The sequence below is a fragment of the Schistocerca cancellata genome, chromosome 5 (genome assembly GCF_023864275.1).
Source record: "Schistocerca cancellata isolate TAMUIC-IGC-003103 chromosome 5, iqSchCanc2.1, whole genome shotgun sequence".
In the NCBI taxonomy this organism is placed as follows: domain Eukaryota; kingdom Metazoa; phylum Arthropoda; class Insecta; order Orthoptera; family Acrididae; genus Schistocerca; species Schistocerca cancellata.
Genome location: NC_064630.1, coordinates 775,927,308 through 775,946,288, shown reverse-complemented (window position 1 = coordinate 775,946,288; position 18,981 = coordinate 775,927,308). Strand labels below are relative to the sequence as shown.

The 18,981-nt window shown below is 38.8% G+C and overlaps 1 protein-coding gene across 3 annotated transcripts in view; it reads right to left on the bottom strand.

Annotated features, from left to right (window-relative positions):
* Positions 1-18,166, bottom strand: part of LOC126187564 (protein bric-a-brac 2-like) — a 127,581-nt gene extending 109,415 nt beyond the window's left edge. For all 3 annotated transcript variants that reach the window (XR_007537757.1, XM_049928720.1, XM_049928721.1), the window contains exons 1-3: positions 17,328-18,166; positions 17,069-17,245; positions 10,896-11,015 (exon numbers count right to left, since the gene is read on the bottom strand). Coding sequence is in view for 2 of the 3 variants with exons in the window: in XM_049928720.1 (XP_049784677.1) it covers positions 10,896-11,015; positions 17,069-17,245; positions 17,328-17,504 (474 nt within the window). In the remaining variant the exon portion in view is untranslated. The remainder of the gene's footprint in view (positions 1-10,895; positions 11,016-17,068; positions 17,246-17,327) is intronic.
* Between the last annotated feature and the right edge of the window lie 815 nt (positions 18,167-18,981).

Here is an 18,981-nt window from a genome sequence, read left to right as displayed (position 1 = left end):
CTAACCTAAGACCTATTTGGAACTGTGCTTAACCAACAATTGTGTTACACTTGCAAAATGAAGTAGTCACACTTCATCTTAATTTCAATCAGGTACTATTGTTCGTTAGTAAGGACAATTTAATCTCTTGTTAGAGAATGCTAATACCTGTTCAACAAATGTTGACTGAACTTAAAATGAGGTTACAATACAAGCAATGTGCTTTTAAGAGCAATACCATTTTTGACTACAATGGTATCAAAATATACTCCATACACAGATATCCTTACATATGGGAATGGGTGGTAATCACAGCAGAGCATCAAAATGAATACAGTGTGTATTCCTATACTTCATGCTTAACAATCCTTTAGTTTTTGCATTATCAAAGAACCTTTGAAGGTAGGTGCATTGTCCCAATTAAAGATGGATTTCATTTTTCTTTTGTAATCCGACCTTCTTGCCACAGTTTTGCGCAGCTTTTAATTGGGTTTGTCATAGAATTCTTCTAGAGAAACTGTGCCGCTATGGCATAAGAGGAAAAGCTGTGTATATTATACAACCTTTGTTGAAAACAGGCAACACTGTGTTGAAATAAAACATAAATCCGGTAATACAGAGAAAAATGTCTATTCTGATTTTCTGCAGAAAATATGGAATAGCTCAGAGTTCAGTACTAGGACGTCTGCTCTTTATCTTGTATGTAAATGACATTCCAATTGCAGCTAATGAGGAAGTTGTTATGCATGCCGACTCAGTAAAGGATTTAGGAAAAGAGACCCAATGAGAACATGCTAATGGCAGGATGATATTTTAGAGAAAATAATCTATTGATTATCTAAAAAATCTACAAAATTTCAAACAATCCGAACTTGCAACTCAAATGATTTTATTCTGTTTGTTGGAGATGAAGACCTAGAAGAATTGGACAGTAATAAGTTTCTGGGAATATAGGTGGAGAAATTAGTGACATTGGAGAACTACCTCGATAAGATCTGTTTAAAAAGAAGTAGAAATATATTTATAGTGAAGGAAATCTCCTGTGCAGTGGGTACAGAAACACTGCTAAAAATGTGCTATGAACTTATCTTTCCACATATGAGATCTGTTCAAAAAATTCCCGAACATTCATAATTTGGCACCAACGGTGTGTTGGAGTGAAATGAAGTTGGCATCCCTGCACATGCCTATGTTTAATGTGTAACTGCTGGAAGTGTCATTGTTTTATGTCTGTTACTTATTGTTCAGTGTTGTATTGAGTAGAATGTAGTGACACACAGTTTGCGAATTTTGAGTTAGCAGAATTAGAAGAGCAACGCATCTGCATTGAGTTTTGGGTGAAACTCAAGAAAACCTTTACAGAAACACATCAACTGGTGCTGGAAGCCTACGGTGATGAGTGCATAAGCTCCACTCAGTGCTACGAATGGTTCACTCAAGATGACCCTCATTCAGGACACCCTTGAATATTTACTGATGGCACTCCTGTCATGAACGTAAACAAAATTGTGCGTGCCAAACCAAAGACTGCTGTCCCAGAGATTGCAGAAATATGTAACATTTGAGTTGGAGCATGTCATGAAATCCTGACACAACATCTTGGAATACATCAAGTGACTGCCAAGTTCGTCCTACTGTTCATGAGTCAAGACCAGAAAGACCATGATCTCACAATCTGTGAAGAGCATTTGGATCACCAAATGAGAACGAGATATTCCTTGAGAGAATCATTACTGGCGATCGATCTTCACAATGGGTTGGGGAAGGTTCTCCAAGACCAAAAGAAGTTCGACAGGTCAGTTCAAATGTCAAAGCCATGTTGATAGTTTTCTCTAACTTTGAAGGATTAGTTCATCATGAATTCGTGCCACAGAGACAAACTGTTGATTGATGGTATTATCGGGACGTGTTGCTACACCTGCGAGAAAATGTGATAAGGAAACAGCCTGAAATGTGGCGAGACAATTCATGGCTCTTGCATCATGATAATGCACCTGCACATTCATCCCTGTTGGTTCGTGAGTAGAGTACAAGAAACAAAATCTCTGTGTTGCCTCATCCTCTGTACTCTCCAGACATGGCCCCTGCAGACTTACTTTTATTTCCAAAGTTGAAAACCCTGTTGAAAGGATGAAGATTTGCAATGACAGACAAGATAAAACAAAATTTGAAGACAGTGCTTTGCATGATCCAGCAAAAGGTGTACCAAGATTCCTTCCAAAAGCTGCAAATGGTGTTGGGAGCGGTGAATCAATTGTGGAGGAGAGTATTTCAAAGAAATCATGCACAACAAGTAAAAGACAATCATAACAATTTCATGGACAAAGTCCCAGAATTTTTTGGACATATCTCGTATATTGTACTGTATACCAACACGGGGAGGTGCAGCAGATGTTCATATTCAGAGAATTTCAAATCTTCAAAAGAACGTTATCATATAAATAGTGAACTTAACACTACTGGAATCCTGGAAAAACAAATCTAATGAATTTCAAATATGAACAGTGCCAAATTTGTACACATATGAGACGATACTTCTTTTAATGGTAAATTGTACAGCACTTCTAAACAGAGATTTTCATGACTATAAAACAGTAACTAGAGAAAATTATCATATCTGCACCAAAATGCTGAAAATGAGAGAGAGAGACTATAGTAATGCTGTGAGCTTATTTTATAACTTACTGCCAGTTAGCATAAAGGAGCTGAACACCTTCAAAAGAAAACTGACAGAACATATAATCTCTGGATGTCGGTACAAGATGTACAAATACTTGCAGGCAAATCCATAGAAAAAAAAAAGCAAATTTAAAATTGGGAACTGTTAAGCACTTCTTCTTCATGTGGTTATCAACGTCTTGAGGAGGAAATGAAGGAAGACCACCAGGTGTAATGCTGAAAACACAGAGGAAGAGAATTTATAAACTAAGTGGGAAACAGTGTTAGCAAATGGGTTTATTAGTGCAAATATGATTTAAAACTTATTTTCATCAGGTAGTATAAACATCTTAGTATTTTTCTGCAGAATGACATATAGATTGTCTTCTTTCCTTATGCCTTCAAGAGTGTGTATAAATTAATGGAGACTGTTAGTGCTTATCATTGTTACATATCACTGAAACAATTTTGTTTCTCTGTTTTGGCTGCATCTACAACATCTTGTTGCTACTAATTATATGTTACCATTATTATTACTTAAAAATGTTGTTTTCCGTATCAAAGATAAATTTGTATGCTATTTTGTTTATTCTGTAAAAAATAAAAAAACTTGTTTAAAAAGAAAGATGATGAGACTTACCAAACAAAAGCGCTGGCAGGTCGATAGACACACAAACAAACACAAACATACACACAAAAATCTAGCTTTCGCAACCAACGGTTGCCTCGTCAGGAAAGAGGGGAGGAGAAGGAAAGACAAAAGGATATGGGTTTTAAGGGAGAGGGTAAGGAGTCATTCCAATCCCGGGAGCGGAAAGACTTACCTTAGGGGGAAAAAAGGACAGGTATACACTCGCACACACACACATATCCATCCACACATACACAGACTTTACAAATGTCTGCTTGTGTCTGTGTATGTGTGGATGGATATGTGTGTGTGTGCGAGTGTATACCTGTCCTTTTTTCCCCCTAAGGTAAGTCTTTCCGCTCCCGGGATTGGAATGACTCCTTACCCTCTCCCTTAAAACCCATATCCTTTTGTCTTTCCTTCTCCTCCCCTCTTTCCTGACGAGGCAACCGTTGGTTGCGAAAGCTAGATTTTTGTGTGTATGTTTGTGTTTGTTTGTGTGTCTATCGACCTGCCAGCGCTTTTGTTTGGTAAGTCTCATCATCTTTCTTTTTAAATATATTTTCCCACGTGGAATGTTTCCCTCTATTATATTCATATCATTAATAAAAAAACTTGTAATATATATGATATATCTAATATCACTGTAAACTCTTATGTATGGACAAAATACGCAAAACTTTTTTTTTACTCTGTTGGAACAGAAGATCTGCACCATATTCATATTCACTAGTAATTGTTTTACTTGTTACAGCATAAACAGCACTGAGAAATTACCTGCTTCCCAAACAATATTGACAAGTGAAACTGACCTAATAACTTCTTCTGGTACACAGCCTCCATCTTCAATACAATTTATATCAACACTTTTTTTGACACACAGAGGTGAACCCAAGTGTCACCCACAGTAACAAATTAGTGCACAAAATCAACTGGATGCTTCTGAAATGACTGTTCTATGTAATTTAGATGATAGACAGAAATCAAGAGATGAAAGTAAGCTACCACCTTTAAAATTATCCTGTCTGTCAATGGAAAAAAAATACTTCATACAAAAAATAAAATGATAGACAATTAAAGTAAAACAAAACAGAAAAACATTAAACACTAAGCCAATGAAACCAGTGAGCAAATGAAACTGAATTCCCAGGCGATCACCATGAAACAATCACTTGCCATCAAATTCAATAAGTTCTCCCTCAGAGTGGCATAAATCATTGCACTGTTAGCAACATATCAAGAACTAATGCACTGAATTTTGTTGGCTACAAACAGCATATTACTTTGACAGAAAGGAAACAGTGAAAAGACATATAAAGAACCATCTGTTGTGACCTATTAGAGTATGACTGTTTTCTGGTGTATCTGTTTTCTTGAATTGAAACACAGATCTCATCAGAGTTGATAAACTAAATGACATTGTACAAACAGTTTACCATAGATGTGTACTTTCTCTCTGTTAGAAGATGAAAATGGTAGTTTTCATGTGTAGCCTCTTGAGGAGTGCACTCTCTGAGGCGTATAATTTCTTTTTATCATTTGTTGTAAATTCAGTGTTTATAGCTGAATTGGATGTGCTCTCTTTGTCTTCCTGCTTGGTAGGTATGCAACAGAGAGGGCAACACAGATGAGGACCAATTATGACATTTACATGTACTTGCATGCATTGTGGAGAAGTATATGTTGCTCAGTCAGGCAGAGCTATGTCAGTCACATTACCAGAATATGAGGAAAGACAGAGTCAACAATGTGGAAGCTGTTTCAACAGATAAACATCCATGCAATGCAGACTGTTTTGCATACTGATAAGAAAGGCAGAAATACGACACTACTGGAAATACTTGGACCCAATACACATGTGACATATTATAGTGCATAATACATGGTCAGCACCTTAAATGACCAAACACAATTTCCTTCTCTTAATTACGTTTCAGATATGCAAGTGTTAGATTAAAATAGCAAACTCAACTTTATTTTTCATCTTTTGTTAAATGTAATGATTACCACACAATACAAGAACTTGACTTTTCATTAATTTGTTGAATTTATGAGCAACAATAAAAAAGTAATATTTATATTTAAAAAGAAAGATGATGAGACTTACCCAACAAAAGCGCTGGCAGGTCGATAGACACACAAATAAACACAAACATACACACAAAACTCTAGCTTTCGCAACCAACGGTTGCCTCGTCAGGAAAGAGGGAAGGAGAAGGAAAGACAAAAGGATTGGGTTTTAAGGGAGAGGGTAAGGAGTCATTCCAATCCCGGGAGCGGAAAGACTTACCTTAGGGGGAAAAAAGGACAGGTTTACACTTGCACACACACACATATCCATCCACACATACACAGACACAAGCAGACATGTCTGCTTGTGTCTGTGTATGTGTGGATGGATATGTGTGTGTGTGCAAGTGTAAACCTGTCCTTTTTTCCCCCTAAGGTAAGTCTTTCCGCTCCCGGGATTGGAATGACTCCTTACCCTCTCCCTTAAAACCCAATCCTTTTGTCTTTCCTTCTCCTTCCCTCTTTCCTGACGAGGCAACCGTTGGTTGCGAAAGCTAGAGTTTTGTGTGTATGTTTGTGTTTATTTGTGTGTCTATCGACCTGCCAGCGCTTTTGTTGGGTAAGTCTCATCATCTTTCTTTTTAAATATATTTTTCCCACGTGGAATGTTTCCCTCTATTATATTCATAAAAGTAATATTTAGGTTTATAATCACACTTTGACCCATCATTTTAGATATCTTTTGTAAGTAATGCTTGTGTAAGCAACAAATCATTTACCTGTGGTTACAACATACACTTGTCACCTCACATGGGCTTAAGAAGCCAAATGCTGGTTTATGATCAAATAAATAACATTTTACAGAACATCTGGTGTTTCCTTTCTAAAGTCATTGTCATTGTCATGTCAGCACAACCATAACATCCAGTTTATTGTTGCTTAAACATATATTTCAGTTAAAATAGTGTGTTGCTGTTAACAGTAGTCAGGAGCCAAGGTTACATACAAGAGCCTCACTCCTCATTGAAATGGAACAGACTGATACATATTATACTATTACTTTGACAGAAAGGAAACAGTGAAAAGACGAATAAAGAACCATCTGTTGTGACCTATTAGAGTATGACTGTTTTCTGGTGTATCTGTTTTCTTGAATTGAAACACAGATCTCATCAGAGTTGATAAACTAAATGACATTATTATTATACATGGTGAGCACCTTCCACGCAGGCAGCAACAGTTCAGAGTACGCTTGTGAGTTGTAACGGACTTCTACTAACAAGAAACAAATTATAGTTTTATTTATTGTGTGCATTTCAGATTAAAATCTTAAATTTCTTGATTGCTTTGTCTTTCAGATTAAAATCTTAAATTTCTTGAGTGCTTTGTCTTTGCTAGCCACAGTTTTGCATCTAATTACTGAGTATCATATATTTCTGCCATTTGTTTTGCATCAGTCAGCAGCTCTCATACAGGGAGCAACCCTTCAGAGCACAGTGTTTCATTTCTGAGTTCCAAGTTTTAAATCACAGTTTATTCTATTGTTTCTGTGACTTTAGTATAGATAGTGACTATGATTGCATGTTCAGGTACAAGCTGAGTTGGCGACCCTTCAGCCGTAGCTCTAGGCGGTGCCGATTTCGCTCGTGCCACTTGAGGATGTTACCAATGGGCACCGCTGTGGTGTGCTGGACATGGAGATGCGAGGTATGTCCAGCACGACCCTCATGTCCCCAAACCAGTCCACTAGTGTGGCCACCCTGAGCACTGCTCACATTGAGGATAATCCTTCACCTGTAGTCGAGTGAGAGGTTGTTTCAAGGTGTGGGAGGCAGTTAAAGATTTTCCGGGAGGCTGATCGAAGGGCCTCCAGGTTTATCCAACAAGCAAGTTTCAGGCACTATCTCTGTCTGACAGAGACCCTGAGCCAGATGCAGTCGCTCACCTGTTTTAGAGGAAACCTCTCAATTCACAAGATCTCGGCATTCACAGTGTGTGGGTTTACTGGTACTTGGGAGCTCCGACGTCAGGCACATAATGGGGGCTTTTAGGAATGTGGCTGCCAAGGAGGGATAGAAGTTCAGTGTGCACACTGTGTGTACACTGGTAGGAGTCATTCTAGAAGTAGAATGAGAGCTTCCAGATGCCATGAAGTCCACAGGGTACAGCCAACGGCAGGTGCTGGCACATGTTAGTACTAACAATGTGTGTCACTTTGGTTCAGATGAGATTCTCTCTGGTTTTAGGTGGCTAGCTGAAGTGGTACAGACTGTCACACAAAAGCTGAGCTCACTGACCGACTGTGGACCTTTGGTACAAAGTCGAATGGAGGGTCTGAATCATAGGCTTAGATGGTTCTGCCACCGTGTAGGTTGCAGATTTCTCAAATTGCACCATAGTGTGGTGGAGTTTCATGTTCCGCTTAATAGGGCAGGTGTCCACTACACACAGGAGGTGGCTACATGGGTAGTGGGGGTCGTGTGGAATGGGCTGCACAGTTTTTTAGATTACAGGGTCTTGGGAAAGTGCAGAAAGGGGTTCAGTTTTGAAGGGTGCAGGATGAACACATGAAGAGGGTACACATACTAACAATCGGTATTGTAACTGTTCACTGTTGTAGCTGTGTTGTAAAAGAACCTAAATTCCTAGTGCTAACAGAAAGCACTGACATTCAAATCATTATATGTATCAAAACTGGCAAAAGTCCTACATTAAGTTAAGCCAAAATTTTTACAAAGGACCTAACAGTGTTGTGGCGCATCTTTGTTGCTGTTAGAAGTAGGTTATCTCATAGTGAAATTGATGTATGGGTTAGTGTGGGCAGAGGCTATACTTGACAGGTGGAATAATCTATGAATGGTTCCCTTTATCAACTGCCCCCCCACCCCTCCCCCTTCCAAACTCAGATGACAGCTGCTCAACAGTTCAAAGACAACTTGAGTCTCATCACAAACTGGTACCTCTACTCATATGAATATAGCTGGTGGTGACCTCAATATATCCTTGAGTTGTTGGTGAAAATACACATTCAAAGCCCGTGGTAGGTATAAAATATCATCAGAAATTGTACTAAATACTTTCTGCAAAAATTAATTTGAGCAATTTGCTCAGGAGCCCACTTTAAGTGTAAATGGTTGTGAAAACATACTTGACCTCTTAGCAACAAATAATCCTGATCAAATAGGGAGCATCATGACAGACAAAGGAGTTAGTGACCTGACCACAAGGTCATTGTAGCAAGACTTAATACTGCAACATCCAAATCCACCAAAAGTAAATGCAAAATATCTGTTTAATAACATGAAAACTAAGAAGTAGATATCTTAGGTGTAGCGAAACAGCCTAAAGCACTCAATAAAAGCAAGTCTTCCAGTCCAGATTAAATACCAAAAAGGTTCCTTCAGGGTTTGTTGATACAATAGCCCCACACTTAGCAAATATATATGACCACTCATTTCACAAAAGATCCATACCAAGATACTGGAAAGTCGCACAGGTCATACCAGTACCCAAGCAAGGTGAGAAATTTGCTGAATTGCAGACCCATAGCACTAACATTCATTTGCAGTCGGATTTTGGAACATATACTGAGTCGGAACATTATGAATTATCTCAAAGGTAACAGTCTATTGGCACACAGACATCACGGATTCAGAAAGTGTCATTCTTGTGAGACACAACTAGTTCGTTATTCGCATGAAGTAATGAGTGTTATTGACAGGGTATCTCAAATTGACGCCATATTTCTAAATATCCAAAAGGGTTTTGAAATCATTTCTCACTAGAGATTTCTAATCAAATTGCATGCCTATGGAGTATCACTTCAGCTATGTGACTGGATCTGAGATTTTCTATCAGAAAGGTCATAGTAATCGATGGAAAATCGAGTAAAACAGAAGTGATATCCAATGCTCCCCAAGGGACTGTTTAGGCCCTCTGCTGTTACTAATCTACATAAATGATTTAGGAGATAATCTGAACAGTCCTCTTAGATTGGCAAGCAACGCAACAGTCACTGACACTATAAATGCACATTTACCACTAGTGCAGATAGTAAAGAACTATGAAGACTGTAAACATAGTATAAAATTTATAAGTCCTATACATTAGACTAAATATATTTCTTGTTTCGTACAACCACAGATCCACCAACAACACAGCCAAAGGTGAAAGATTAAGTAGTTATAGAAGTGCAAATTTGTAATCTAGCATTTACACACTTCGACATTAATTCTTTCATGCAATACCTAAAACTATTCAAATGACACATAAAAATCCTAGGGCTGGCGGAGGATCGAACCAGAGCCCTTTGGAATCATAGGCTAGCACTTTGCCACTGATTACCTGTTACGTCATGACGTCTTAATTCATGTAAAAGAGTATTGTGATTTTGACAGCTTACAGAATATACCAATAGCCTGTAATTTACTGTCTTGCTGTAAGTGTAAATACCCTTCCCAACATTAGAAACACTTAGACTTCCGAACTGGGGTTTTACAAAATATTATTTGTAGTGAGAAGGTTAAGATGCCACTTGCACATTACCTTTTCTAAAATTTTCAAGAAGATTGACAAAGGTGAAACTGAATGGAAGTTTGACGGTTTTTATTTATTTTGTTACCTTTCTTATACAGAGATTTAACCTCAGCATATTTCAGCCAGCAGTGAAATTTTCCAGTGATAAAAAAATATGTTGCTGTATTCCAGGTGCTTGCTGTCATGCAATGTTACACCTTGTAAACAGTTCTGGAGCCACTGGCTACCACTGACTGGAGGTCGGCTGACTCTGCTCACATTTATGAGAGCTGAGGGGTCATCGCCTGACACAGTGTTGTGAGGCAGTTGGAATGTCCAGCTAAACAAGGTTGATCCCTGCAGAGCCAGTTGGGCGAGAGATTGCTCCCTGCAGAGCCATGTGGGTGAGAAGTGCTGACACCGGCACAGCTACATGAGTCCGCCCTGGACAGATGTTCATTTCTCCCCGTCTGATGCCCATCTCCTGTGGGTGCGCAATCACTATGTGTGTCTAAAAAGAAAGTCAAAAAACTGTATCCAACACCACTGTCTGCCTGCTTTTTCTATACCTGCTCACACTGACCGACATCCCTTAGAACTGGTTAGTCACATAGTTTGGTATGTTGACAAAAACAGAAGAATACTCTTCAATTAGCTTTGTTGAAATTTTATCACAGCAATTATAACCTTTGATTTTAAAGATTTTATGGTGCACTTTACACTTCTCATGGTGTATACAAATGTTGGTCGGTCAGTCGATCTGTCTGTGTCTCTCTCTCTCTCTCTCTCTCTCTCTCTCTCTCTCTCTCTCTCTCTCACACACACACACACACACACACACACACACACACACACACATACACAGAGCACATGTACACGTGAGAAAGAAAGAGAGAGAGAGAGGGGGGGAGGGAGAGGGGGAGAGAGGGGGAGGGAGAGAGGGGGAGGGGGAGAGAGAGAAATGGAGAGAGCAGGAGAGGGGGAGAGGAGGAGAGTGCATGCAGGAGGTCCAGGAACACATTATTCATCAACAGCATAAACGGCAAACAGCTAGCTAAGGTTTGCAGACTAAATGAGGAGAAATTTTATTTTGACTGCTTACCACTGACTGAACTACTGCCTCACTTGAATCTGGTGCACAAGCTTCTCCTGTATCACATACAATAACTTCCTGTTCATTTTCTGGGCATGTATCATCAAACTGGGGCAAATGGTTGCTCACCTACAGACATTGGATAGGATATTATTTATTTATTAAAGTTCAAATTTAAATAGTTCAAAGAGAAATTCAAACAACTAGTTTAAATAAGGATACAATTTTTATGTGAGAAACTAAACTTATCTGCTTGGAATAAACTGATTGGGATAGTAATTGACAAGCAGCAATTAATGTAAAATGCAGATGTCATAGAATATTCATGACCACACTATCACCCTTTACACTCATGAAAAAATTGAATAACACGTGAATTATTTAACTATAGCAATATAATGAAACTAATGGGACAAATTAGATGACAATTAGAGTAACAACACTGCTCCAAAACAAACATTAATCCAAAAACTAAGCACATGAAATTCTTCTCATTCAAGACAATCAAAAAATATAAAAGTGAAAACCATTGGTATTGTAAAATTTGCTTGACCTATACAGCTCAAACTGAGACCATGATACCAGTAACCCACACGCAACTTGAAAACCCAGCTCGGTACCGCAAATTTTCCTTTATACCTAAATAGCTAAAATAAGCCCCTCAATACCAGGAATCCACTCACAGCTTGAAAACTCAACATTACAAATTTCCTTTGACGTATACAGCTTAACATGAAGCTTTTGATACGAGGAACCCACACACAAATTGAAAATACCAGTACCGCAAATTTCTTTATCTATGTAACTCCTACTAAGCCTCCAATATCAGAAACCAATACACAATTAAAAAATCCAAAATCACAACTTTTTGCTCGATCTATACAGCAGCTACAATGATACTAGCTGTACCAAAAATCAACACACTCAAACAGTCAAATCCATAGTCCAAACCTTCAGTTACCCTCTACACCTAAACCAAAGTGTACAGTTCAATAAATCAAAACTCACTCATGTAACTAAAATCAAAAATGTAGCCTACCCAATGTTGTTGTTGTTGTTATGGTCTTCAGTCCTGAGACTGGTTTGATGCAGCTCTCCATGCTACTCTATCCTGTGCAAGCTTCTTCATCTCCCAGTACCTACTGCAACCTACATCCTTCTGAATCTGCTTAGTGTATTCATCTCTTGGTCTCCCCCTACGATTTTTACCCTCCACACTGCCCTCCAATAAATACTAAATTGGTGATCCCTTGATGCCTCAGAACATCCCTTCTTCTGGTCAAGTTGTGCCACAAACTTCTCTTCTCCCCAATCCTATTCAATACTTCCTCATTAGTTATGTGATCTACCCATCTAATCTTCAGCATTCTTCTGTAGCACCACATTTCGAAAGCTTCTATTCTCTTCTTGTCCAAACTATTTACCGTCCATGTTTCACTTCCATACATGGCTACACTCCATACAAATACTTTCAGAAATGACTTCCTGAACTTAAATCTATACTCGATGTTAACAAATTTCTCTTCTTCAGAAACGCTTTCCTTGCCATTGCCAGTCTACATTTTTTATCCTCTCTACTTCGACCATCATCAGTTATTTTGCTCCCCAAATAGCAAAACTCCTTTACTACTTTAAGTGTCTCATTTCCTAATCTAATACCCTCAACATCACCCAACTTAATTCGACTACATTCCATTATCCTCGTTTTGCTTTTGTTGATGTTCATCTTATATCCTCCCTTCAAGACACCATCCAATCCATTCAACTGCTCTTCCAAGTCCTTTGCTGTCTCTGACAGAATTACAATGTCATCGGCGAACCTCAACGTTTTTATTTCTTCTCCATGGATTTTAATACCTACTCCGAATTTTTTTTTTGTTTCCTTTACTGCTTGCTCAATATACAGATTGAATAACATCGGGGAGAGGCTACAACCCTGTCTTACTCCCTTCTTAACCACTGCTTCCCTTTCATCTCCCTCGCCTCTTATAACTGCCATCTGGTTTCTGTGCAAATTGTAAATAGCCTTTTGCTCCCTGTATTTTACCCCTGCCACCTTTAGAATTTGAAAGAGAGTAATCCAGTCAATATTGTCAAAAGCTTTCTCTAAGTCTACAAATGCTAGAAACGGAGGTTTGCCTTTCCTTAATCTTTCTTCTAAGATAAGTCGTAAGGTCAGTATTGCCTCACGTGTTCCAACATTTCTACGGAATCCAAATTGATCTTCCCCGAGGTCGGCTTCTACCAGTTTTTCCATTCGTCTGTAAAGAATTCATGTTAGTATTTTGCAGCTGTGGCTTATTAAACTGATAGTTCGGTAATTTTCACATCTGTCAACACCTGCTTTCTTTGGGATTGGAATTATTATATTCTTCTTGAAGTCTGAGGGTATTTCGCCTGTTTCATACATCTTGCTCACCAGATGGTAGAGTTTTGTCAGGACTGGCTCTCCCAAGGCCGTCAGTAGTTCCAATGGAATGTTGTCTACTCCGGGGGCCTTGTTTCGACTCAGGTCTTTCAGTGCTCTGTCAAACTCTTCATGCAGTATCGTATCTCCCATTTCGTCTTCATCTACATCCTCTTCCATTTCCATAATATTGTCCTCAAGTTCATCGCCCTTGTATAGACCCTGTATATACTCCTTCCACCTTTCTGCTTTCCCTTCTTTGCTTAGAACTGGGTTTCCATCTGAGCTCTTGATGTTCATACAAGTGGTTCTCTTATCTCCAAAGGTCTCTTTAATTTTCCTGTAGGCAATATCTATCTTACCCCTAGTGAGATAAGCCTCTACATCCTTACATTTGTCCTCTAGCCATCCCTGCTTAGCCATTTTGCAATTCCTGTCGATCTCATTTTTGAGACATTTGTATTCCTTTTTGCCTGCTTCACTTACTGCATTTTTATATTTTCTCCTTTCATCAATTAAATTCAATATTTCTTCTGTTACCCAAGGATTTCTACTAGCCCTCGTCTTTTTACCTACTTGATCCTCTGCTGCCTTCACTACTTCATCCCTCAAAGCTACCCATTCTTCTTCTACTGTATTTCTTTCCCCCATTCCTGTCAATTGTTCCCTTATGCTCTCCCTGAAACTCTGTACAACCTCTGGTTCTTTCAGTTTATCCAGGTCCCATCTCCTTAAATTCCCACCTTTTTGCAGTTTCTTCAGTTTTAATTTACAGGTCATAACCAATAGATTGTGGTCAGAGTCCAAATCTGCCCCTGGAAATGTCTTACAATTTAAAACCTGGTTCCTAAATCTCTGTCTTACCATTATATAAACTATCTGATACCTTTTAGTATCTCCAGGGTTCTTCCATGTATACAACCTTCTATCATGATTCTTAAACCAAGTGTTAGCTATGATTAAGTTGTGCTCTGTGCAAAATTCTACCAGGCAGCTCCCTCTTTCATTTCTTAGCCCCAATCCATATTCACCTACTACGTTTCCTTCTCTCCCTTTTCCTACACTCGAATTCCAGTCACCCATGACTATTAAATTTTCGTCTCCCTTCACTATCTGAATAATTTCTTTTATTTCATCATACATTTCTTCAATTTCTTCGTCATCTGCAGAGCTAGTTGGCATATAAACTTGTACTACTGTAGTAGGTGTGGGCTTCGTATCTATCTTGGCCACAATAATGCGTTCACTATGCTGTTTGTAGTAGCTTACCCGCACTTCTATTTTCCTATTCATTATTAAACCTACTCCTGCATTACCCCTATTTGACTTTGTGTTTATAACCCTGTAGTCACCTGACCAGAAGTCTTGTTCCTCCTGCCACCGAACTTCACTAATTCCCACTATATCTAACTTTAACCTATCCATTTCCCTTTTTAAATTTTCTAACCTACCTGCCCGATTAAGGGATCTGACATTCCACGCTTCGATCCGTAGAACGCCAGTTTTCTTTCTCCTGATAACGACATCCTCTTGAGTAGTCCCCGCCCGGAGATCCGAATGGGGGACTATTTTACCTCCGGAATATTTTACCCAAGAGGACGCCATCATCATTTAATCATACAGTAAAGCTGCATGCCCTCGGGAAAAATTACGGCCGTAGTTTCCCCTTGCTTTCAGCCGTTCGCAGTACCAGCACAGCTAGGCCGTTTTGGTTATTGTTACAAGGCCAGATCAGTCAATCATCTAGACCGTTGCCCTTGCAACTACTGAAAAGGCTACTGCCCCTCTTCAGGAACCACACGTTTGTCTGGCCTCTCAACAGATACCCCTCCGTTGTGGTTGTAGCTACGCTACGGCTATCTGTATCGCTGAGGCACGCAAGCCTCCCCACCAACGGCAAGGTCCATGGTTCATGGGGAGGGGGGGGGGGGGGGCAAGGATGGTAAACAAATATCTGTGACAGCTACCAACCACAATCTAACACAACTACCAAACACTAACAAGAAAACGCCAAGATCCATGAAAATTTGCATCACCAATTTCAATATTCACCAACAACTATAGCCAAAACATAAACACACATATGACATAGCTACTATAAAAACAAATAAAACCACAAAAAACACTTCCAAACAAAAGCCACATAAATTCAGACTGATCAACACACACTCCCACACACAATCTCAAAAACAATGTAATCTACTATCAGTCCAAGTAGCTGTAGGAGCTTGATCATAGAAAATGTGTTTGCCTGTTGCAACGTGCAACAACCTACTTATAAATTTCTGTCACATCAAAAACAGACCAAAAAAAAAAATGCAAAATCAAAGTAACTCACTAACAGACCACCACAAACTCTTACAAAAATACCCTGACACAGTCACCACACAATGTCACATGACTCTTAATATATACTGGACTCATATTCGGAAGGATGACAGTTCAAACCCATTTCTGGCCATCCTGATTTTGGTTTTCCATGATTTCTATAAATCACTTCAGCCTCTCTGGGATGGTTTCTTTGAAAGGGCATGGCAGACTTCCTTCCCTAATCCGATGGGACCAATGACCTCACTCTTGGGTCCCCCCTCTCCAAATCAACCAACCAATTCACTCTTAATTTACCTTACAAAGAATTTCAAACCTAAATATCCACCACTTGAATGCATCACATTACAAAACACCATCTACAAATACGACCCGACTCAGAAAGATTGTCACCATGACTTCACACAACACAACACACTGAATCATGGGTCAAAGCAGATGGATAGAATCACAACTTTCGCTTGACTCTCTTTAACGTAGGGTCTACTCCAATTTTATGTTTGGCTGACGCTACAAAACCATACGAGACTACTGATTTGTTGCTCACTTGTACCATTACGTATCCATCAGTTTATGAAATAGAACCACGTGGTCGTTTTATACAAAAATTAAACATTGTAATCATAATTGTTTTTATTTTTCACAGTGCAGTTCAAAGGAAGGTTTTATCTTCAGGGCACACCCTTTCAATTGCTTCATGTTGTTAAAAATGAATAGTGGCCAAATCTACGAACATTATCCTGTGATCATTCATGTAATGGGCCACCATTTTTTGTAAGAATATGAAGCATGTACTGCCACATATGAACATACAACTATTTGTAGTATGTCTTAAAGACTACTCATATGAAATAGGCCTAACAATATTTACAGTGTGCCACTGAAGACTTAGCCTGATATTGGTCCAGCATAGGTTTTTTTTAAAAAAAAAAAAAAAAGAGGCGAAACTCATGAAAGAAGTTTTATTAATCATTTTAAAATAAAGTGAAATAAAAAAAACCACAGTATACACAGTCTTCCCAAAGGCCACTACAGTGCTGCTATATACATTGTGATTTTGATGTTTCGAGTTGACAGTGACTAAAAAGAAGTTCATGCTGCCCACTAGTCACCTAACTTTCAACAATTCTTTTATTTCCTGCAGCACCCAGTGAAAGTGCTACATTGCATTGGACTCATCGGCAGAAATAGTGCTGTTTTTGGTAAACTGAAGTGCTAGTACCATCCAAGAATGTGTTTAAATGATTTGAATGAGTTAACGTGTACAGAGGAACCACTCTGCCTAAAGTAATTCACCCCTGGAATTATGTGAAACTTAACCTCATAAACGGAAATAAACATGTTGTTATGATGTACAGTTTAGTAAATAAAACAAGTTACAATGAGCGTAAATTTAAACAGATATTATAATAAATAACAGGATACAGAATAAAATAAACATACTTACTTCCATAAGCCCTCTAATTCTTAATTCTTCTGCTACTTTCAAAACTGAACTGAAGCGCTCAGCAGTCACACTTAATTCTCCTCTGTAAACGAATTCTATGACTGACTGGATGTCTTCCACACACATTTCGCTGAGGATTATGATCGGATGGGCATCTTCCACTCCTGAGAGAAGCTCCTAATGAACAACAGTACAATTCAGTGAGCTTTCACGGTCAACGAACTTATATGTGGACCTAATGTAGGGGCTAATATCTTACATGAAAATATGAGCTGCAGGCCGAAAGAACAATCCTGTGTGCATATATCTTCTGCCCTTCAGCACACAATGTGACATCAACCAGTGATTGAGCTTGCAGTAAATGTAAGAACACTTCTGCCAGATGATCTTGATAGTTGTTCCACTTTAGGCAATAATGTTCGGGTTTCGCGCACATTTTCGAAATTATTGTGGCATTCGCTGCATTGTAAACACCATTGCATCTAAATTGACATTCACCAAGTCACGTTTCTCAAACACTGATCTTAAGATGTGCTCTTAAGTGGTGCTGGTAATATTTTCTTTGAGAAGAAACATATTTTGATAAATCTGTCGCTATGTGACAAACAAGCAGGCCCCGGTATATAAGCCGGTTTAGCTCTTGTCACTGTGTGGAAAGACAAGAGTGGGAAGGGAGTTGAATTAAGGTAGTTTCCTCATATTACGCCTTTATGAACTTAGCCGACAATCACAGATCCGGAATGTATTCAAATGTGAAGGGCGACAGGAAATATACACTGACAATAGCATAAACATTTTCCAAATAACTCAGACCACCCCTTGGCACAAGCTTGTAATTCGGAGCTTACTCATGTGTCTTCAGTTGCTCGTCCATTTTACGACACTGATTTTATTTTCCAGAAGCGATGTAGCCGTGTGCTTATTTACTTATCGATTCAAAAAGCGAATACACATATCTCAAGTCCCTAAACACAAATATTTATTTATAAATCGCGCTGAAACTCAATAAACTATAGGAACGATGGTTAAAATAATTACTTCAAAGATAGTCGACATGTTTTGCAAGAAGGAACGACCATGATTTGAACCGTCTGTGGAAGTAAGTTCTGTTGTTTCACAATTGTAATTTGAAAGAATAAAGACGTGGTTGCAGTGACATAAACATGTTTGATCACACAGCTCGACAAAACGAGACTGGCACTAAACGACAGAAATTTTGTATTACGATACTGTGTTAGTTTCTTAAAATGTGGTGGAAGGACTCTGGAATTCAGGAGAAATCGTTGCTTTGTTTTACATTGGATTTCTGTAAAGGAAGCTTATCGTGCTAGTGAGAGATTAGTTAATGTACCACGTAAAAAAAATAAAAATCCTTCGAAGTCCTTGTAATGCATTATCGAATGCTATGGCGGTGGTGTATGTGTGCGACTGAAGCATTATCAAACTGTCTCATGTTGTGGGTTAACATTACTCGCCCAATTCTTGTCATTATTCTGGTAGTCTTTTTCTCCCTTTGGTATTGGGTTTCCGTTACGCTGCTAGACTATTTGTCATTTCTTCTAAGGTCAGTAAGAGCATCTCATAACCAGTCTCCGCGCTCTGATTCGTTCAGTTAAGACACGCGAGATAATCAGCCGAGAAATGTAGAACATCACGAATGGATGTTTCTCCTTTGAGCGCTTTATTCAGAGTTGTCGTTCTGCGTTATAATGGATATGGTGTTAACATTTACTGGCAGACATATGCAGTAAAGTTTTGGGCAACTACAGCTTATCTTCGTCTGCTGAAGAGATGCAATGTAGTAATCAAGCAATAACTTTTTATTTTTTCTCAAGCTCGAACACCAATAAACTCAAAACGCAAGTAAATGCAAAGAATACTAATAAAAATCAAAGAGTAAAGCAGATCGCCTG